General features: G+C 36.4%; 2 protein-coding genes across 2 annotated transcripts; both read left to right on the forward strand.

The window, feature by feature from the left end:
* Window positions 1-7,052: 7,052 nt before the first annotated feature.
* LOC147507398 (ABC transporter G family member 36-like) lies at window positions 7,053-17,357 on the forward strand. The gene is made up of 23 exons (XM_086600114.1): window positions 7,053-7,353; window positions 7,844-8,244; window positions 9,461-9,670; window positions 9,756-9,840; window positions 9,963-10,122; window positions 10,210-10,286; window positions 10,393-10,446; window positions 10,825-10,915; window positions 11,650-11,951; window positions 12,245-12,843; window positions 13,010-13,170; window positions 13,271-13,380; window positions 13,594-13,747; window positions 13,905-14,021; window positions 14,118-14,293; window positions 14,502-14,834; window positions 14,932-15,222; window positions 15,330-15,413; window positions 15,524-15,657; window positions 15,772-15,999; window positions 16,147-16,318; window positions 16,433-16,687; window positions 16,814-17,357. The coding sequence occupies exons 2-23, from the start codon at window positions 7,862-7,864 to the stop codon at window positions 17,081-17,083; spliced, it is 4,446 nt and encodes a 1,481-aa protein (XP_086456240.1). The 5' UTR covers window positions 7,053-7,353; window positions 7,844-7,861; the 3' UTR covers window positions 17,084-17,357.
* A 708-nt stretch (window positions 17,358-18,065) lies between these two features.
* Window positions 18,066-21,861, forward strand: LOC147507399 (beta-glucosidase 13-like). The gene is made up of 13 exons (XM_086600115.1): window positions 18,066-18,303; window positions 18,391-18,457; window positions 18,570-18,628; window positions 18,728-18,803; window positions 18,954-19,034; window positions 19,280-19,367; window positions 19,582-19,834; window positions 20,016-20,131; window positions 20,240-20,490; window positions 20,604-20,635; window positions 20,982-21,087; window positions 21,208-21,313; window positions 21,459-21,861. Exons 1-13 carry the CDS (start codon window positions 18,181-18,183, stop codon window positions 21,685-21,687), a joined length of 1,587 nt encoding a protein of 528 aa, XP_086456241.1. The 5' UTR covers window positions 18,066-18,180; the 3' UTR covers window positions 21,688-21,861.
* Window positions 21,862-23,467: the final 1,606 nt, after the last annotated feature.

Consider the following 23,467-nt stretch of genomic DNA (forward strand, 5'->3'; position numbering starts at 1 on the left):
TTAGTCTTCCAACAAAAGACCCGGACTTGTTCAATCCACGTACGACAGTGATGGATCTAAGGGTGCTCCGCCCAATTTTTTTTTTTAGAAAAACAATCATTATATAGTAGAATTAGTTAAAGTACTGTTTGAATGTTTGAAATGTTTGAATCCACAAGGTCACACACGCACACACAAATATTTTTTCTTAAGTTTGAACTACTGCCCTTTACAAGAGTTCCCCTCAAAAAAAAAAAAACTCAGATTCCTAGCTCTGTCCTTGCCTACGATTACTGCATTTATCTATTGTTATTTTTCTGACTGACAAAATTAAAGGAATCGGGCACAAAGTGGAGGACTCAGAGGCCAAAGAAAAAGGCAGCTGCTCCGAAATTACCTTCTTTTTCTTCAGTTTTGACCAAGGCAAATGCACCGGCCAAGAGACCAAGGCACCAGTTAACCAGGTGAAGCTACCGGAGTTGGGTTTTGGTATTTGCAGAAGATTAGTCAAATGTCACCCCCTTGCCTAAATGACTAATTCACTCACCAACAGGAGAAGGAACTCATTTTATAAATCACAGACAACATTACAATTGCCTATTTCCTATTCCATTAATTAAAAGAAACTCAAAAATGTTATAGTTATTTTTAGACGACATGGTAATGGATTATTAAACAGTCATTCACTAGCTAGTGACTTTTTTTTCCTTGACGTTTCTTCATATTTGACGAAACAGTAAACTCCCCTGAAACAATGATGCATGTTGGACGAAAGGTCATTTAATTTCCTCAGCAGTTGTTGTCTTTGGGACCATAATTTTCAGGTTTCAAGTTTCAACATGCTTTTAGTTCACAAATTCTATAACGTCAAAAAAAGTTAAACTTCGATCCCCTTTTAAAAGCTATACTATACAGTGACCTCATGTCCTGAATTCAGTGACCTCATGACTACTCTAAGCACTAAGGAGTAGCTATCGGAGCCTTGCGTGGTTTTGTCAACCCATACCTTTCTTTCACCTACTCTTTTGTTCTCAAGTATGTAGGAGAGATTAAACAAAAATAATAACTAAATTATAAGGGGAAATTTGTCCAAACCCCCCACTTTTATCACAATTTTTGTATAAACTCCACACATTTGTAAACATTACGATTTACCCCCCACTCCGTCTGACTTCCATCCAAATTTCGTTGGTATTTAACCTAATACCAAAAGTACCTCTCAGTGATGTACATTGACTGAATTACCCTTGAATATTTTTTTTGTTGTTTTCTCACTTTATTACATAAACTATCTTTTAAAATAGCGGGAAACTATTTGGGTTTTTATTATAGTAAACCCCTATAATTTTATTGAACCCTAGTACTTAACCTTCGTTGACGATTCAACACTCTCCGTTGACGGCATTCTCAATTCTTCTCTCCAACTTCGATTCGACGACAAGTTAAGTTTGATCTATTGATTCCACTCTATTTTCTCTCTCTTTGCAACACGATTCGACGGCAAGTGAAGTAAGTTTGCTGTAAACCAATTTTCCCTTGCATGTTTCTATTTATATGTTTTGATACTTTGATTTGTATAGTTTGCTATAAATGTAGGGGGTTTACACAAATTAACCCTTTATATATATTATTATAGAAATGGTAGAGTATGGTTTTAGGAATTTAATATTTCATTATGGAGGAGAGCTTAGAGTATAATAGATTCAAAGAAGGGTGTGAAAGTGTTTAATTACGTGGGTGGGGATGTAATTGATTCTTCATTATTGGATGATGATCTTGCAAACTTGATGAACATGATTGCATGGATCAAAGACCATGTTCCAGGTCCTCCTGATCCTGTAATTGAAATAGAGTGGGTTGATGGTGAAAATGTAAGGAAAATAACTTCTGATGGGGATTTGTTATACATGTGGGTGCATGCAAAACCTGATAGGCGTAGTTATACTCATTTGTATTTAAAGTTGGCTAAAATGATAACTATGAGTAGTGATAATGATGGGGAGAGTTTCCACAATGATAGTATCCCCTCAAGTGGTAATGAGAGTGAAAGGGGTTTCTGGGGTGATAATGAAGAAAACTTGTATAATATGGAAGAAGAGGAAGGGGAAGGGGATGAAAGTGGGGGAAGCATGCCTTTGCATAAGGGTAGAACATACAGAATGGAAGAAGCGTTTGACTTAGATGAGTGGCCTGAGGTGGAAGTATATGAAAAACTTGAAAAGTAGACCAATAATAGTTCCCAAAGGCCCAAACTTATAACATATAAAACAGGACCTTTAGATAGTAGGGAACAAGAACCACATGAGGGGGACTACAATAAAACAAGTCTTGACAAACCTGAGAAAAGGATACAAAATATTTCTTCAGAGAGACAGAGGGAGGGGAAGTATATCCAGACAGAAGGAATTCAAACAGAAGGAAGGACACAAAATGATGGTTTACCGGCCTCTTGATCTGAACAATGATGATTTACCTACTGCTTATGAGTTTCTGACCCTTATTAATTTTATTTTAAGACTAATTTTAACCTTAATTTGTTTGTTGGTTGTACATCATTTTTAACCCCTAACTTATGTTTGTTTGTAGCTGGTAAATTTCATAGGAATAAAAAGATAAATGTTGAACAGATTAATACATATGATATATTTTCAAGTTCATCTGATGAGGAATATGAGCCATGGGATGATAATTTTGGCAGTGATGGTGAAGGTTATGTGGGTTTGGTAGATGAGAATGAAAATTATAGTAGACAACAAGATGAGAATTAAGTGCCTATAAATGATGATTTACTAATTCAGGTAGTTCACAATACATTTGAGATACCAACTGATGAGGGTGTGGCTGCTGAGGAACATGGGCCTAACCTATATGTGGGTCAAAAATAGAAAAATAGATATGAATGTAGAGATTACCTCAGAATGTATGCTATCAAGAATAAGTTTGTGATTTGGTTCAAGAGGAATGATAGCAATAGAATTGAAGGTGTCTGTGTGAACAAAAGCAAATAAACATGTGGTTATAGGGTTTATGTCAGGATAATGACAGATAACCACACCATGAAGCTCAAAGGTTTAACAGATGAACATTATTGTGAGGCTGATACTGAAGGTAAGAATCCAATGGCTAATGCTACATGGATTGCAGCTCAGGTTGAGGATGCATCATGGGAGTTTTAAAGCTAAGGACATCAAGTCAATAATATTGACTAGATTTCAAGTGAGGATAAAGTACACAGGCTTGGAATGCATGGAACCTAGCCATGAAGAGGATACATAGTAATTATGATTTGTCATATGCTAAAGTACCTGAGATGTGTACCGTCGTTGCGTCTAGCGTTCTTCACTGAGTTGCGTCTAGCGTTGCATGCTTCAACTAGTGAGAAGTGCTAAGGTTATGTAGCCTGTGGGCTCGAGTGAGCGTCTTGCTCGTAGAGAGCATTCTCCCTTGAGTCGGTCCTACTTAGAGAGGACTTTCGTACGTGTTTGGCACGTTTGTGAGCAGAAATAGTAACCGCCTTGTGTTGTGGAATTTGAAAAGGTGGTGGGCAATGTGGCACGTCGGTTAGGGTTTTGATGTATTAATGGTATGTCTTGGAAAGTGAAACGGTTTACCCTACAACACTTTTCGTGAGAGGTTTAGGGGTGCTGGTTTGTTATTTCCCTCAAGCTATTACTCCCTCAAGCTATTTTCTAAAGCTATTGCCCAAGTTCTAGAGCGCTTCAGGTATGTTTCCAACTTTTTTTTTTTTTTTCCTGATATGTAAGTTTTGTATGCTTCTTTTGTTGGATGTTGCGTTGTTAATGGAGTGTAGGATGGTTAGGCTAAATGGTAATGACAACGGAATTTTGGTCTCTCCAACGGGTAGGGTGAGGGAGGGTTCTCCCCTCGTTGTGGATGAGATCGATTTTTTGCCGCGTTGTAGGTGCGATCTGGGTAAGCGGAAGGCTGTTGCTTCTTACTTGAGGGCCGCTAAGTGGTCAAAAAATGTGGGTCGCTCTAATTCTGGTTCACGCAAGCGAACTGGAGGTGTGGTGTTCAGGTGCCCGAGTTCTAAGGGTGGGGTCGACCTAAGCGCTCACAATCGTGGTATGGCGGGCAAGGGAAAAGTTGCTGCTAGAGAAAGTTCTGAGACTGGTTCGTTGGGGAGGCTGGGTGGTGACCTGGGAAGCGTCTTCGTCTATACTGGGAAGACAGGGAAGAAGCGTGCAGTGAAACGATCTGACTGCAGCTTCGGGTCGACACCCATAGCTAATTATCTCTTTGAAGGGGTTGTCTTGGAAGGTGATAAGGAAAAGCTGGAAGACCAAAATTTGGACAAAACTTTGGAGACCATGGATATGGTTTGCTATTTGGTAAGCTTTTAATCTTCTCTGGTTCCTTAACTTTATGTTTTATTGGCGAGAGTAACATTGACGTTTCTATTTGTAGTTTCTTGCTGGGTATCAGAAATTAAAGTGCATGACCCAATCTATAGAAGTTGAGAAAAACGATATGGGTCAGGTAAAGTGCATGGCCCAATCTATGGAAGTTGAGGAAAACGATATGGGTCAGGTAAGGAAGGAACTGTTGAGCTTGTAGCTCACTCGAGAGGCTGACAAGAAGGAACTAGAGGATTTGAGGAAAATGCTTCAGGACGCTATATATGAAAGAGAAGGAAGCAACAAGGAATGACATCAACTCAAGCATCATGCACTGGTGGAGCTTCACAACCTACTAAAGTTTGGAAACCATGACTGAAGTGTTGGAATGTTTGATTGGGTATTTTGTATGGTTCATGGGTTGTTTTTACTTTTTGATGGGATGTTGTTAGGTATTTTTGGATCCTATGGTCCTATATTATTCTAGTACTCTATTTTTATGTTGTTTATGTTAGTTCTTCTACTACTCTACTGCAGTAGTGTTTTAAGTATTTTTATATTGTTTGGGATGTTGTAGTGCTATTCTTATGCAGTTATTGTCATATGGTTTTGAGTTTGCAGTGCATGGTAGGTGCATGAGTTTGCAGTTATTGTCATATACTTGGTACATGTTGTTTTGTTTTTGTTATTTGTTTATTTGTTAGGTAGCTTACTAATACTAGTAATTGCAGAATGAATGTGCTGATAGGAAAAAAAAAATAGAGAAGTGAATGTGCTGACAAAAAAAAAAACAGAGAAGTGAATGTTGCCCTTAATTTAGAAGTTATAGGTTCTTAATAAGTTGTGTTACATTAGAAACATTGCCCTCTATTTGCATCTTCACAGGGCCATCAATGCAAAGCTTCAATTTCTCTTATTTCATATTTTTCCCCTTCATTTTGTCATGTGCACTTTCTACATTCAACTCTGCTAAAACTTCATCAAACCACTTGAAGCCTCTACATATAGGGGTCATTATAGCTCAAAAACAGTTTTCCTTTGCTATGTTGCACTCCACTCCACTCCAGACCACTTAACTTTTATGGTTTGTCCACAACCTTTGACACAAGGATAGTGTAACCAAGGACAGTCAGGCTTCCAATGGTCACACTCTCCACAATTAAAACAAAGGCCATATGTGCTACTTGATGGTACCATTTGTCCATGAAAACATAAAACAACAAATTTAAAACAACTTCACACATTTGTCTAAACCCTCCAAAAATGGATTACATTTTGTCTAAACCCCCCACAAGAGTATTTGTCTAACCACCCCCCCACCCCCCAAAATAATGTTTTCATTTCACTTTACCCCCATCAAAAACCAAAATGTGTTTTCAATATACGACAAACGACAAACCGAAAGAATAAGGGTAAAGAATCAAATTGAAGAACTAAAAAATTAGGGATCCCAAAAATTTAGGAAGATTAAGCAAGAAAAACCCCATAAAAATGTTTTCAACAGACGACGAACCAAAAAAAAAAAAATGAATTGAAGATAAATCCCAAAAATTTAGGAAGATTAAGCAAGAAGAAAAGTTAAGCTTTATCAAACCTTGCTTGAGCCACCATCACTGCCACCCATCATGACAAATAACGTTATTACTCTAAGAATTAAAAGTTTAAAAAAAAAAATGAGGAAGAAAATAAAATGAAGAAGACGAGTTGTATTTAGGGTCAACGAAAGAATGGTCAGATATGTATGGGGGTGGACCAAATGTTATAATGGGTATTTCATAACTGGTCTTTTTTTGGACAATGACAAAATTTGGTAACTACTCTTTTTGAGGGGTACTTTTGGTATTAGGTGAAATACCAACGGGACTTGAATGGAAATCAGACGGAACGAGGGGTAAATCATGATGTTTACAAATGTGGGGGGTTTATGCAAAAGTCGGAGGTTTGGACAAATTTCCCCAAATTATAAATGTTTTGGTGGTTGTAATAGTTTGCTCTTATGCCCATATAGGACCATGGTTCCAAACTTCTAATAGGACTATTATATGCCAAGGATACGTTGATACATAGTATCTTTTGTTTTTTTTTATAGACGACGACGTATATATTTAGTACACGGCCTACTTTTTTATATCAAAATTTTCTTTTTCTAATACTTCCAGGCTTCCATATTTTATACATCCTGTAATTCGCAATAATTCAAAGGCTATTATATTTTAGAAAATTGGATAATTTTGTCGCTGCATGTCTGCATGAGTGCATGTGCATATAACTAATTTAATTTGGAACGGACTATATATAACTATATATGTCTTTTTTCCCGAACTCAATTCAACATTCTACTGTGCACGTTTTAGCTAACATTCAACATTCTACTGTGCACGTACTTCTAGCTTGGAGTAAAAGAACTTAATTAGTGATACTTTTACAGCCTGATCTGAGGTGCTTAAAACTACGTACAGATTTTGGAGCATCATACTCTTTTTTTTGGGGGAAGCTACTGTAAAAGTGATTTAATCGTATTTTTCACGTTTGTTGAAGCAGGTTAGATTGACTACATATTCTATTGTTATTATTACAAGTTGGTGTGTAAACCACTTGCAAGAACCCAAGAAGGGAGTAGGAAATGGCTTTGGGTTTCTCCACATGTGTTAATAGCCAGTCAAGGGTGCCGGTCTCTGTGTTCATATATCACCTTAAAAACCAACCCAACACACTTTGTCTTCCAGAAGTTTAGAAAATATATAAATACATAACGTATCTATATTTCCTTCTCTCAATGCGATGTTTTCTCTCTACCCAACCATTTTAGAGCAATAAGCATAAGAAGTTTTTCTTTCTTTGCAAGCAACTTTGAAAAGTAGACAGAAAGAGAGCTTGAGGAATTTGAAAGTAGTCCTAACAGAATTAGCTAGTTGAAAGTTCAAACCAGTTAGAAATTTCAACAACTCATTTGTTTAAATTGTTGAAACAAGCAAAGGAACCTGTTTCAGTTATCAGCAGTTCTCATTAATTCAAAGTATGTTTCATTGTTCATATCCTTACTTCTTTTGTATTCTGTTACTTGGAAACTGTTTTTTATGGTCTGGGTATGTTTTGTTTTTTGAATGCGCCATTTAGAACCATAACTTTAAAGATAGGATAGAACCCTCAAGTCCTCAACTCTTAACAGTCCAATGTCATTCCATCTCAAGCTCCAAAGTTGAGATCTTCATGATAGCTTTATAACCAAATCTTGAGCCAGAGTCTTCAAACTAGCGAAGGATTTCATATAAACTCAGACTTCATCGCCAACTTTCATTTAAATCTTTTACAACTCACATAAAACAAAGAACTCAACTTCATTTCTGCCCTGTTCTGTTCTGTTTTGTTCTGGTGTTTTTTTGTTGTGTGTCCATTTAAGTATGCAGTGTTCTGTTCATCATTTAAATCTTATATGAGTCTATTTACTCTATTTACTCTATTCACAAGTTTGACACGTTGTGTATGTTTGTTTTTCCTTGTATTAGTTCATTGAGAACAACAAGATGGATGGATTAGAGAGAGTATGGAGTTCGGGAATGCGGGCTAGTCAAAGAATGAGTACTAGTATAAGCAGGAACATGAGCAAGACAAACTGGGGAATGGAAGATGTATTTGTTTCCACATCAAGAAAAAGTATTGCTATAAATGAAGATGAAGAAGCGCTTGTATGGGCTGCTTTGGAAAAATTGCCAACTTATGATCGTTTAAGAACTGGTATAATGAAATCTTTCATGGAGAATGAGAGTCATGATAAGCTCGTACACAAAGAAATTGATGTCCGGAAACTCGATGTCAATGATCGACAGGCTTTTATTGAAAGAATATTCAGAGTTGCTGAAGAAGATAATGAAAAGTTCCTGAGAAAATTCAGGAATCGAATTGACAAGTATGTATTTATATCCTTTTTTTCTTCTTATATTTATATTAGCGTACTCGTTTGGACAAGCTAGTAAATATTTCACATCTAGTTTTTTTGATCATATATTATGGCTCTCCAGCTTGTAAATCTTTATCATCAAATTGACATATAGAAACGTCAATTTTAGTTATTGAAAGATCAATTTTCTAAACTTCTTTGTCAAATTCATTTGACTACCTAAACTTTGGAAATTGGAACTAGTTGGTCAAAATTATTGCAATTTTAAACAACTACTAATCCCTTCTTATGCAGCCTGCACTAGTTTCTTGTTTTTTCTTATTCACATTTTTTCAGTGAACTTTTTTCACATTTCTTAAAGGAAGAATCCGAATCCGAGAACTAAAGTTTAGATTCATAAAAATATTTTAAGAACTTATCTATTATATTTATGATTTTTTTTTAAACGACTTTCATTTTAGTGCTTAATGAACGGCACTATGGCATTGCTTTGCAGGATTTGGTACGAATAATTGTTTTTTAAGTATATCTTCTCTCACTCAACGGTTTGGTCGTTTTGCAATTGGAATATTGTCATGCTTGCATATATTATGTTGCTTAAAATAAAGATAAGAAAATAAGAGAAAAAGAGGAATGTCTTTTTCCAACTCATTTTCATGCATGGCTGATACAAAAAGAAAAACAAAACAAAAAATAAAAAAACGACCCTTAATTATATAATACGATTGGACTATTATTATATTTATACGTTCTTAATTTGCCACAAAATGTTGCTTCTACTTTCAGCAGAGTTCCCCTAATCCCCTGTCAATAAAGTTTGTTAAAGTAAAGAAATCAATGTTCCTCTCTTAAATCGTTTTTTGTGCATTCGATTAAATAATAAATTTACAACAAAAATATGGATTAAGTTAATTTATACAGGATTATTAATTTATTATACAACATAATGAATAAAAACTAGATTTTTTACTTGAGAAAGTACAAAACATTCTTCATGTGTGGTAACGCGAAATTTGGTTTCCTGCGTGTTCAATTTGATAACTAGTTCGCAAATCAAACTGTGGGTAGGAATTTTTCACAAATCAAATGAGAAGTTGACACCTGTCACCTCAACTGAGTTGTGATCAGCTCGAAATTAGTTCTTTAGCCACCATAAAAAAAGAGAAATCAATAATAATTTTTTACTGTTAATTAAGCTAACCATGATATAATTATTGGCTTACAGGGTTGGCATTCAACTTCCAACAGTTGAAGTAAGGTTTGATCAACTAAAAGTTGAAGCAGAATGCCATCTTGGAAATAGAGCACTTCCTACACTACTAAACACAGCAAGAAATATTGCTGAATCAGCTTTAGAATCAGTAGGGATTAGACTCACCAAGAGAAGAAAGCTCACAATCATCAAAGATGTCTCTGGGATCATAAAACCATCAAGGTATGTACATTTTTCCGTACTAACATTTATATAAAGTTTTGAGTAGAAAACGAAGTTTATCTAACTATCCCTCGTCTAATTATAGGATGGCCCTGCTATTAGGCCCCCCGTCGTCAGGAAAGACAACATTATTACTGGCATTGGCTGGAAAGCTAGACCCAAGCTTGGAGGTTTGTAACTAAAAATCTTACAATTTCTTTGCCATACACTAGTAAAACTACATGAGTATTATTCAAGTCTTTTTTTTTTTTTTTGCCAAATATTATATTAATCTATTTTCCCCGTGGAATAGGTGAAAGGAGAGATCACATACAATGGATATAAACTTGATGAATTTGTACCACAGAAGACCTCAGCATACATTAGCCAAAACGATGTTCATGTAGGAGAAATGACTGTAAAGGAAACACTAGATTTTTCAGCAAGATGCCAAGGAGTTGGATCAAGATATGGTAATTTACCTCAAAATTCTACATAATTCAATTTTGTAATGCACCATATTTTGATTGAAAAATCTGAAGCATTCAAAATATTTTTAGAACTCCTGACTGAGCTAGCAAGAAGGGAAAAAGATGCTGGAATATTTCCTGAAGCAGAAGTAGATCTTTTCATGAAGGTGACGTGATATTAACTTTATTAACATAAGCCTTAGTCATATTAATTACATTACTTGTGACTCATTGCCGTGTACCATTTGTTTTGTGTTTTTTTCCCTTATTCAGGCCACTGCAATGGAAGGAGTTGAAAGCAACCTGATTACAGATTACACACTTAGGGTGAGTCAGGATTCAACATTCCCTTTATAAAATCCGTCCTTTTATGACTTTGACGCAAAGTACTAGAGTAGTAGGTGTTGACAAGCTCTGAGTTGAGCACACCAAACTAATCTAAAGAGTCCAACCATTCACATGCAATTAAGCCAGTTAGTGGTCAATTTGGGTCCTACCCTAACTATATCAAGTATGTTAGTAGGTAAAATATTTTCTTTCCCATTTTCTTTTGGGTCAGGACTCGGGAGTTGGTGGACATTTCCATTGGCTAAATTTACCTATATAACCTTCTATAATTTGATTATGTAAATAATTAAACAAAATTGTTAATCTCATACAGTAAATTACTTCTATCTTAACGTTTGAACACTTTCAATGCAACAGATTCTTGGTCTCGACATATGTAGTGATACAATCGTAGGAGATGAGATGCAAAGAGGAATATCAGGCGGCCAGAAAAAACGAGTCACCACTGGTATTTTTCTTTTGGTCATTGTGTACACTTATACAAGATTGTCAAGGACTTAAGACCAGTTTAATTCAATTATCAGATTTTTCTGTTCAAAGGAGTACAGTACTAAAATGAAAGAAAGCCTCCACAAAGCACCACATGCATGAATGCATGATACATTAGTCAAAATCTGATTATGCGGAGATACACGATGGAAATCATGGAATATATTTGTATTTTAAATGTTTGGTGTGGTGCATTGAGGAGAGACTGGATTGAATGGACGCCAAGTATAGAACAATAAGCTATATTTCATTTTCCCTTTTATTAAACCTTAAACAATTGATTTTCAAGATCCACTTTTAGTTGGTTTTTTGTATGTAAGGCTAGTTTAGCATCATAATTAACAAGCCACAATTAAACCTTAATCAATAACAAGAACTAAGGTACCCTGCTTCTAGTATTATTCCTGGGTGGAAATACAGCAATAAGCACAATCAAAATCAAAGTTGGTACCTATAAAAAAATAATAATCAAAATTAGTATGTTAATCTTTTCTCTTTCAAGGTGTTAAAACTTAAAAAGTCATAGTTTAATATTGAATGGCTTTCTAGGTAAGCACTAAGCACATGCTTGGTTCCTACTTCCTAGTTTCTACTACACGTAACAATTCAATGTCGTAAATAAGAAGAAAAAAACGAACTGCACGAACCGTTTAATTCTTTTTGCTGACCATTTTTTTCCCCATTTGGTAATAGGTGAAATGATTGTTGGGCCTACAAAGACACTATTCATGGATGAAATATCAACGGGCCTTGATAGTTCTACAACATTTCAAATAGTGAAATGTTTGCAGCAAATTGTCCATTTAACTGAGGCCACAGTTTTCATGTCCCTCCTTCAACCTGCTCCTGAGACATTTGAACTATTTGATGACATTTTCTTGTTATCTGAGGGTCAGCTCATCTACCAAGGCCCAAGAGAGCATGTCGTTGAGTTCTTCGAAAGTTGCGGTTTTCGATGTCCCGAGAGAAAGGGTACCGCTGATTTCTTGCAAGAGGTACATTGATAATATTTTATGGAACCATTTTACGTTCTTTCATTATGGGCCAAAACCACAATTCAAGTTCGGAAAACAATAAAGGTGGAGGCCAATATGAGAGCCCAACATTAAATTATTTCAGGACCCATCGGGCAAGACTATGGGACTTCAAATTAAAAAAGTTTATGCATGGAGTTGATAGTCCTTGATACTGTGCCACCTTATTAATGTGACAGTGTCAATGCTTTAAATGACTTAAGAATTAAATGATGTTGCCATAACAAAATGTTTGATCTATGAATATGTGTCAGGTTACTTCAAAGAAGGATCAAGAGCAATATTGGGCAGACAAGAACACGCCATATCGATACATACCGGTGAGTGAGTTTGCCAGCATGTTCAAGAGGTTCCATGTCGGATTGCGTCTAGAGAACGAATTGTCAGTCCCATATGAAAAGTCCTTGAGCCACAAGGCGGCTCTTGTGTTCACGAGGTACTCAGTGCCAACAATGAAGCTCCTTGAAGCTAACTTCGCAAAAGAATGGCTTCTTATCAAGAGAAACTCCTTTGTGTACATCTTCAAGACTGTTCAGATTATCATCGTGGCAATCATTGCTTCAACCGTGTTTATAAGAACAAGAATGCACTCTAGGAATGAAGGAGATGCTGCAGTGTACATTGGTGCACTACTTTTCGCCATGATCATTAACATGTTTAATGGTTTTGCTGAACTATCTCTAACAATCGTAAGGCTTCCTGTGTTTTATAAGCACAGAGACCTCCTTTTCTTTCCCACCTGGACCTTCACCCTTCCCACATTCTTACTGAGGGTCCCCATTTCGGTCCTAGAATCATTAGTGTGGATGGTTACAACGTACTACACCATTGGTTTCGCGCCCGAAGCTAGCAGGTAATAATAATTGTTCTTCTATGAAATGTTAAATTGGTCAGTCATTTAACTACATGTCTGTCAAAATGGTAGTAACATGCATAGTTACTTTCTTATTTCTGCTACTTGGTTCGTCGTTTTGAAAATGGGACTAATTCACTTTTCTATTTGCATTCGTCTTGTGCAGGTTTTTCAAACAGTTCTTGTTGATATTTTTGATCCAACAAATGGCTGCTGGACTCTTTAGGCTAATTGCCGGAGTGTGCAGAAGCATGATCATCGCCAACACTGGCGGAGCTCTTTCTCTCCTCATTGTTTTCTTGCTTGGTGGTTTTATCCTCCCTAGAGGTTTGCATATTAATTTGGACTTATAAAACTTTTATACTTGAGACTTATTTGGTAACTGATCAAGTAACAAGAAGGTTGTTTGCTTACTTATGTTGAACAGGGGAAATTCCAAAATGGTGGATCTGGGGTTACTGGGTTTCACCTCTGACATATGGTTACAATGCCATTGCTGTCAATGAGATGTATGCTCCAAGGTGGATGGATAAATTGGTGCGTTACACTTCTGTCATTCTCTCTAATATTTATTCTGTGGCACTCCATGACACTATGAATTTTCTACATCTCCTAGTGTTGGTTCTTACTTCCTCAAAATAAGGACAGGGAAACACTCTTTCTCTGGATGTATATGAAAATTATGAAGATAGCATTTCTTTTTATATAAGATAATGCGGAGTTCTAATTGTGTCATTTTGTTCATCACAGGCATCAGATAATTTTACGAGCTTAGGGGTTCAAGTGCTAAAGGACCGTGACATCTACCCTGAGAGATACTGGTTTTGGATTGGTTGTGCAGCACTTTTCGGATTTGTTGTGCTCTTTAATGTCCTCTTCACCTTTGCGCTCATGTTCCTAAATCGTAAGCCCTCCTGTCTATCCACCCTTCAATGGTGGAAACTGTAGTTTCTAGTTTCATAAGGGAGGCAGTCTAACATAATTATAGAGAGAGCTGCTACTATGTAGTTATGAAGAGTGGAACAACTATTGACATTTACTCTTCGTCCTTAAATTTTCAGCCGTTGGACAGAAACAAGCAATTATATCTGAAGAAGATGAAGACAACCAAGACGAATCAAGGTCAAAGAGAAATACTATTCCCCATTCTTTATCAGCTACTGATGGAAACAATACAAGTAAGTCGAGATATTATACCCAGTTTCAGTCTAGCTTAAATAGACCTATCATTCCCATATAAACCGTTGAGTTCTAACACACATTGAATCATTCAGGAGAGATGGCAATCCAAAGAATGAGCAGTCGAGCAAATCCAGATGGACTAAGCAGAAGTGATGATTCGAGTCTTGAAGCTGTGAATGGTGTCGCTCCCAAGAGAGGAATGGTTCTTCCATTTACACCATTGGCCATGTCCTTTGACGACGTAAATTACTATGTTGACATGCCTGCGGTAAGATTAACTTTTGCCACTTCCAATATTTGTTTTCCTCTGTCCAGTATAGTCTTAATACATTTATAGTGCCGCTTGAACTTTTAAACAGTAGATTTCTATTCCAAATGTCTATAAATAAAATTTCAGTTGTTCAAAGCAAATGTTCATATGAAATGTACCTTCAGAAGTTCAGATAAAAGGAACCTAATTTTGTGAGGTTTAACAGGAAATGAAAGCTCAAGGAGTACCAGAAGACAGACTTCAATTACTGAGAGGAGTGACGGGCTCGTTCAGGCCTGGAGTCCTAACTGCACTAATGGGAGTCAGTGGAGCAGGGAAAACAACACTTATGGATGTTCTTGCAGGCAGAAAGACTGGAGGGTACATTGAAGGAGATATTAGAATATCTGGCTTCCCCAAAAACCAAGAAACCTTTGCAAGAATTTCAGGTTACTGTGAACAGAATGATATCCATTCTCCACAAGTCACCGTTAAGGAGTCTTTGATCTATTCTGCGTTCCTGCGACTACCAAAGGAAGTCAGTGTAGAGGAGAAGATGGTAAGTTGATTCCTTTTTCCTTGTTGCTCAATTATACATGCATTTGATATTGAAGTGTAAATTCTAAAACATATTGCCATACAAACTATTTTTTCAGATTTTTGTGGATGAAGTTATAAGCTTAGTAGAGCTTGACAACCTCAAGGATGCTATAGTTGGACTTCCAGGGGTTACTGGACTATCGACAGAACAAAGAAAGAGGTTGACAATAGCTGTGGAGCTTGTTGCTAATCCTTCAATCATTTTCATGGATGAACCGACATCAGGTCTTGACGCAAGAGCAGCTGCAATAGTCATGAGAGCTGTGAGGAACACTGTTGATACTGGAAGAACAGTTGTTTGCACAATTCATCAACCTAGCATTGACATTTTTGAATCTTTTGATGAGGTACTATCTTATGCTTCCCCCAGAAAGAACCCAAACTTACTTTTCTCTGTCAGATACACGAGATGCATAATGGTTGAATCATAAACTGACATTTTGTTATGAATTAGCTGGTACTAATGAAAAGAGGGGGACAACTCATCTATGGAGGACCTTTGGGTCAGAATTCTCACAAGATTGTCGAATACTTTGAGGTACATAACTTTCTTCAATTTCCTTCTGTTAGCAAAAGTTGGATTCGTAGTGTGCATACCTTATTAGAAGAGCAAAAGTTGATCTAACTTCTATTGGTTCACTTTTAAAGGGAGTCCCTGGTATCCCAAAGATTAAAGATAAATACAACCCAGCAACATGGATGTTAGAAGCCAGCTCAATTGCAGCTGAAGTTCGTCTTGGGATGGATTTCGCAGAGTACTACAGATCCTCACCTTTATATCAGTAAGTATAATCAGCTTTTATTTAACCATATACATAAATGAACAAAAAATATCTAACAATAAATTTGTGTGTGCTGCTGCTAGCTAACATATCTACTGTTACAATTGTTCCCAGGCGAAACAAAGCACTAGTGAAGGAACTGAGCAACCCGGCGCCAACAGCAAAAGATCTCTATTTCGCTACACAATATTCTCAATCAACATGGGGACAATTCAAGTCATGCGTTTGGAAGCAATGGTGGACTTACTGGAGAACCCCCGAATACAATCTTGTTAGATTCTTCTTCACCTTGGCAACTGCACTTCTGCTTGGGTCAATCTTTTGGAGTGTTGGAACTAAGAGGTTAGTAAGATACTCAATAGATTGAGGGTCTACTCAATAATTAATAGGATTATATATAGGAATAAAAGCTTGAGGTTCAGTTCTGACAAAGTGGTCTTACGAGATCAGTACACTTGAACTAACATCATGTTATTTTTTATGATTCAGGGACTCGTCAGCCGATTTGACCATCATCATTGGAGCCATGTATGCGTCTGTCCTGTTTGTTGGCATTAACAATTGCTCAACTGTCCAGCCAGTTGTAGCTATTGAAAGGACAGTGTTTTATCGAGAAAGAGCTGCTGGAATGTACTCTGCCCTACCATATGCTATTGCTCAGGTGACAACAGTGACTTCTACCCAGTGATCTGGTTAATGAATATCTTCGATACAGAAAATTGTTGCTTGCTTGTTAAATGGATAGACCATTCTGAAAGTTTATGTTGTAATGCAGGTGATCTGTGAAATTCCATATGTATTCATCCAAACCATATATTATACACTGATAGTGTATGCGATGGTTAGCTTTCAATGGGAAGTAGAGAAGTTCTTTTGGTTCTTCTTTGTCACTTTCTTTTCCTTCCTCTACTTCACTTACTACGGAATGATGACTGTTTCGATCACACCAAACCACCAAGTTGCATCAATCTTCGCGGCTGCTTTTTATGCACTCTTCAACCTTTTCTCAGGCTTCTTCATCCCCAGACCAGTAAGTTCAGCATCCTCAGCTCAATGACTACTTCTAATTTCACATTGTGAAAATGGTTTGAGCAAAGCATAACTAGTACTTATTTTTCGTGGTCTAATGATTTCCTTGATCTTCCTAAAACTGCAGAGAATTCCAAAGTGGTGGATCTGGTACTACTGGATCTGCCCAGTGGCATGGACAGTTTATGGACTGATAGTGACACAGTATGGCGATCTTGAAGACACGATCAGGGTTCCCGGAGGACCAGACCAGAAAATTAAAGATTATGTATCGAACTTCTATGGATATGAAAACAGTTTCAAGGCACCTGTTGCCATAGTTTTGGTTGGATGGGGTGTCTTCTTTGCTTTCATGTATGCATACTGCATCAAGACATTGAACTTCCAGCAAAGATAGAGTGCTATGAGAATGGGACTTTATGGAAACAGCAGAAGCGCAAGCTAGACGATTTTTTCTTATTAAAATGATTCTTGTATGTGTAAATAAATATGTGATGGCGACGAAAAGAAATAGATGTCTATTTGTGTTCTAATTCAATTAATTACCCAAGTAGCAGTTGAGAGGTGTAATGTTTAATATCAATAGTAGTAGATGTTAAGGTTGAGAGAAATCTTATGTAAAGATGTAATTTTATTTATTTATTATATTGAATGAAGAACAACTTTGTACTTGTTAACTGTTTCGTATGTGAGCTTACCATCTTAAATCACATTTAACACTTATATACCATCTCAATATGTGTACATGGTCGACCAAGGGTCCTCTAAGAGCAAATATTAAAATTAAAGATCAGCGCCTTCAATCCAATTTCGACTTTAGCATTTAACACTAACTGTAGTGGTAGTACTGTATCAACATCCTCTATCACAAAATAACGTTTTTGAACCCCATCGCTATTCACTTTCTTAAATCTTAATAACTGGTTCCAAATAAGTTTTCAGAACTTGATCTATCTATATTCTTAAGAATTTGGGTCTAGCTAGTTGATCATTCCACACACTGAATCGGATACCTTATTAAGTTTGCAATATTGCTTGTGACTATTTTGTTGTGCTTTCGAACATAGCAAGTTAGCAACCTCTAGAGCTCGTGGGAAGATATATAGATAACATAAGCCATCGGCTTTGACTACGGCAAACTGAACAGTGGAACCCACTGGTATGCTATTTCGCACATGTGCAAGTTTTAGCACATTTTCCATTTTTTCTCATGCTGACTTTTTTTTATTGCCTAAAGTATCCCTGAAAATGACTATCATACACCCATTCTATGACCAGCTATCCCGTTCAAATTGATGGTGCACTGGTCATTTCAGGTGGGTAGTTTAGGAATAGCAAGGTGTGGCCACTAAACTTCTAAAAGAGTTGAACTAACACAAGTTTTTGTCTTCGAAAATGAAGTTGCACTCTTATAATTAGAAAAGAGTATAAAGTGAAGTTGCACTCTTGTGTTGCTCTTCAATAAACATAGAAACTGATAGATAAGCAGAGAGAATGGGTTTGCAAAGGAAACTGTTATGCTTGTTACTAGCTGTTTGTGTATCACAATGTGTTGCTATTGATAGAAGTTCTTTTCCAGTTGGGTTTCAGCTTGGTTTCAGCACATCTGCATATCAAGTAAGTTGAGTTGAGATGGTTATTTTTTTCTTCTTCTTTTTAGAACTATATTGATACATATTGATCTTACACTTTTCATATCAAAAGTTTGAAGGAGCAGCTTATGAAGATGGGAAAGGACTTAGCATCTGGGATACTTTTTGTAAAATTCCTGGTATAACCAAATTTCTCACTTCAACTAGAACTTTTTTTTTCTCTTCCTTAAAACAACATGCATGCTTATTAGAGAAATGAATCTTTTAAACTTACCTTTTGATACTGTACAGGAAAGATTTTAGGTGGTGGAAACGGGGACGTGGCAGCAGACGTGTATCATCGCTATAAGGTACATTGAATCGTTCATATTGTCGCTTACAATGATAGTTAAAATAAGGAGTAGTATGTTCTGGAATGTGAAACTCAACTAAAGCTTCGCATTTTTCAGGAAGATATTCAGATTCTTAAGAGTTTGGGAACAGATGTTTTTAGATTCTCAATAGGATGGCCAAGAGTGTTTCCAGGTACTGCAGTACATGCATTATTTATCTAATTATAAATAATTGATCGTCGTAACTCATAAGATACAGAATAATAGTAATTTTAGTTATCCTCACTAAATTTCATAAGTTACGTCTATCTTTATGCTCAAATATACACATTCTGAAATGCAGGAGGATCAAGAAGACATGGCAAAGTGAACTTGAAAGGCGTCCAATATTACAATAACTTCATAAACGAGTTAATTGAGAATGGTAATAAGTTATATATAGCTTCTAGCCTTCTCACATCTAGGAAATATATCATTGGTTTCATAAAATTTGTCAAGGGGTTTTGTTAACAGTTTCTGGTGTTGATATGCATCGACCATATACTGGTTTTGGTGTTCTGCGTTCAAACATATAAAATGGCTGCATAATAACAGCATTAAAGTGAATTTCCGTTATAGTGGTATCTATATTTCCTTTATCTCATTTATCTTTTTGACTGCTGTCTAAAGGCATTGAGCCTATTGCAACCATTTTTCACTGGGATGTGCCACAAGTCCTTGAAGATGAATATGGAGGATTCAGGAGCAAAAAAATATTGTAAGTTCAATAGTAAATCATTCAAACAAGCTCATGTTCTAACTTAGCAGTATAAATGTTATTCGATATTGGTCTGTTTTGCCTTTTATTGTAGAGTCTACATTGTTAGGCCCTAAGACACCTTAAACATACTATACGAAGAAAACAAAAGGAACCATACCATAGAATAGATTCAATGATTTGTTGATTAATGAATTTCTACCTGTTGTTTCAGGGATGATTTTGGCGAGTTTGCAGACTTTTGTTTCAAACAATTTGGTGACAGGGTTAAGAAGTGGGTTACCGTAAATGAACCATCAATCTTTGCTACTCATGGCTATTTAAATGGAATTAATGCTCCTGGTAGATGTTCACCACCAAATGGAAACTGTACCGGAGGAGACTCCTCGAGGGAACCTTACATTGTTGCTCATAATCTACTCCTCGCACACACGCGGGCTGTCAAAATCTACAGAACAAAGTATCAGGTGAAAATAGTTCAGAACATTTCTTATTGTGTCAAAGAGATCAAAGAAAAGGCTTTTAGGCAATTAAGGATGACATAAAGATGTAAATACTAAATACAGATACAAAGATTTCAGGGGGCATTGCACTATTCTCTTGTAAGTAAGAGTAAGCTGGATTGTTTATTTGCTTATTATGTTGTAGGAAAAGCAAAAGGGGATGATTGGAATATCTTTGCACTCTGATTGGTACATGCCTTACTCTTCTTCCCAGGAGGATGTGGATGCAACTCAAAGGGTCTTAGACAACACGTTCGGCCTGTATGTGTTTCTCTCTTTAACATTTCACTACAAATACATAGATTATTTTCTTAAACCTTCTCCCCTGTTTTGAATGGGATTGATATCATGTGTGGTTGCCTATGATAGGTACATGGACCCAATAGTGTTTGGAGATTATCCCTTGTCAGTGAAACAGTTGGTTAGAGATCGATTACCAGTATTTACTGATCAAGAATCAAAAGACATTAAGGGTTCTTTCGACTTCATTGGGATAAATCACTACGTAACAACATATGTCATGGACAATTCAACTTTTGTTCCGCCCCCTCCAAGTGATAATCCTAGCCAAGAAGAGCCCGACGACCCCAAACTTCCGGATACCTTTGCAATCACCACAAGTAAATTTTCCTCCTGTTTCTTCCTGTATCATGCTTAGTGATTAGTTTTGTTTAGTCCAATGTGTTCAAACCAAAAAAACATGATTATTCAAAGTTCTCATTTCAATCTGCAGGTAAGAAGAATGGTGTTGACATTGGACCTAGTGTAAGTACAAAACGACGAAAAGAACTAGGAGTGTTAGTCATTAGATCCATATTGCATACAGAATTTTTGAGCAAATTCACTACGACTGGTGTACGCTCAAAAGAAATGGTCATTGTTCCCCTCTGTGAGCTAAGACCTGCTCAATGTGCCCCATTCAGAGACGGAGAACTGATCAAACTTTAACTATATTCCCTAAAACTGATCAATCTCTCCTATCATAATCTAATTCAGTCCTAATACATAACTGGGACTGTTACCAGGCAACTTTGAACTTGCTATATATGTTTAGTAAATCTCTGGTACTGGCAGTTTTCATTTAAGTATATATGACCTTTATATGAAACAGGAAGGAGGAGTAGAGTATTGGAAAGCGTATCCTCGTGGAATAAAGCTACTATTGGATTATATCAGGACTAAATATGGCAACCCTCCAATTTATATCACTGAAATAGGTACTTGCACTATATTTTAATTGTTCAAATTCATATTTTATAAGCTGACTGTTTTCAATGATTAGAGTTTTATGATATAGGAGCGCCACTTTGATCCTGATAATTGTGATAAATTGTTAGGTTATGTGACTCAAGACAATGGACAGCCAGTAGAAGACCTCCTTCAAGACACAGATAGGATACAATACATAAAGGATACTCTCAATTTTACTCTTCTGGCAATGAGGTACCAGTGTGTACATATTAAAAACGACTTATCATCTATTGGTTGTAATGACTTTTTAAGCAAGTTTGCTTAGCGTCCAAATGCTCCCCATGTCTGCCTTTTAATAGTTGTAAAAGTTAACATGTTTCCTTTCATTTTCGAACAGAGAGGGAGCAGATATTCGTGGCTTTTTGTTGTGGTCTTACATCGATAACTTTGAGTGGGATAGTGGTTACCCGTTTCGTTTGGGGCTATACTATGTCAACTATAACGACGATTTGCAGCGGATTCCAAAAGCATCAGCAAACTGGTTTAGAGAAGCTATGAATCAGAGCTTGAGGAACAATATTCAATCATTTAACAAAACACCATGTATGAACAAGTTCTCTAGCTAGTTTAACTTTCCTTCTTGATGAGTGTTTTAAAATGCTCAAGTCGGATCACTCCACTGACCACTTTAAAATGTTTTGTATAAGACACTCTCCATGCGTTGTAGTAGCATGGATATATTTGTTGATTCATTAGGGGATGAGTTCTCAATTTTAATCCTACGGAACACTTTTATTACAGAGATATTTTGCATAATCAAGTATGGCAGATCGACCCTTCAATCATTTCCAAAATTTAAACAACTGTAGAACCTGAAATTTTGACACATTTTGGAACTTTCCAAAAAGGTTGTGTTGGAACAGGATGCACTTCTTGCGAAATACTAGAAAACCAAAATTTTGCCAGAATTTCAGACATGGCGAAATTATGTAGTTGTATTCTGTGATTCTGTCAATACATCTGGTATGACACAATTGCACTGTAGTCGTCTCCATACAATAAAAGCATTGGTCTGATGACTTTACGTGTTGAAGACTTGTAGCTCAGTAGCTCTTGCTTACATAGTGTATTTGTTTTTTGTTATGTTCATCATATTAAGGTAGTCATCATCAGAACAAAACAAAGCTACTAAAGGCTTTATATGTCTCTGTATTCTGCTACTTTAATTTCTCTTTCACTAGCAAAACAAAAGCCTTAAACATTATAGGTAGAGGTGGTGTTAAAGCGTTAAGTTTCATTAAGCGTAAAATTAGTAGTGGTGGTGGTTCTGAGTTTAAACAATCAATGGAGAGCACTACTCTGAAGGAAATGACTAATGGTGAATCGAAACTCACGGTTGGTGGGGGTGTTCAGGATGTATACGGTGAAGATTGCGTCACTGAGGATCAGCTTGTTACTCCCTGGACTGTTTCCATTGCTAAGTTACATTTTCACATATCTCTATCATATGCTTGGTATCCCATGAATGATGATTTCTTCTTCTTCCCTTTTTGTTTGTTTGTTTGTTTATTGTGAGTTTGTGAAACACCACTATTTTTACCAAATTAAAACTGTGTGTTTTGCTAGAATTTTTGGTTCAAGATGTTTCTTTAAAATTTCTTTAGGCAAGAGTGGCATTGTGTCACGTTGATGGATTTGGTTCTATAATAAGGAACGAGTTGGCTAAAAATGTTTGGTCCTCTACTCCTCTGATAGTGAATTCAGTACTCCGCAAATTATATAGAGGTTCCTAATTGGAGACTGTGTTACCTAAAACAGTTGCTCTTATGGTGTAGCGGGTACACATTGATAAGGGATCCACAGCACAACAAAGGGCTAGCTTTCACTGAAAAAGAAAGGGATGTCCATTACTTGCGAGGTCTCCTACCACCTGCTGTTTTTACTCAAGAACTTCAAGTTATGTAAAACATGACTACTCATTTCAGCAAGATTTTTAACTAACCACAATGTCGCTAAACGTGTCAATAACTACACTCATTAGGAAAAGAAACTGATGCATAATGTCCGCCAACACCAACTCCCACTTCAAAGATATATTGCTTTGATGGATCTTCAGGTATCCGTCAACTTCAGTAAAACCGATATTATAACACTACAATACGGTTGGATTAACTTTTCAAGTTATATACGTTGTTAAAAAAAATATGAATAAAAATTATGTTTTGTTTTGTTATTTTTTATGTACTTTATGTATCCACTCTTAATTTATGTCCCCCACTCTTACTTCCTTAGTAATAAATTAATCTAAAAGGTTTGCTCTCATACTTTTTGGTTAATATAATATTTAAATTGTTATGCTACGGTGTGTATATTTTGAAGTTTGAATTGTAATTTCGTGGAATCCAA

This window comes from Coptis chinensis, chromosome 3, assembly GCF_015680905.1.
Source record: "Coptis chinensis isolate HL-2020 chromosome 3, ASM1568090v1, whole genome shotgun sequence".
NCBI lineage: Eukaryota > Viridiplantae > Streptophyta > Magnoliopsida > Ranunculales > Ranunculaceae > Coptis > Coptis chinensis.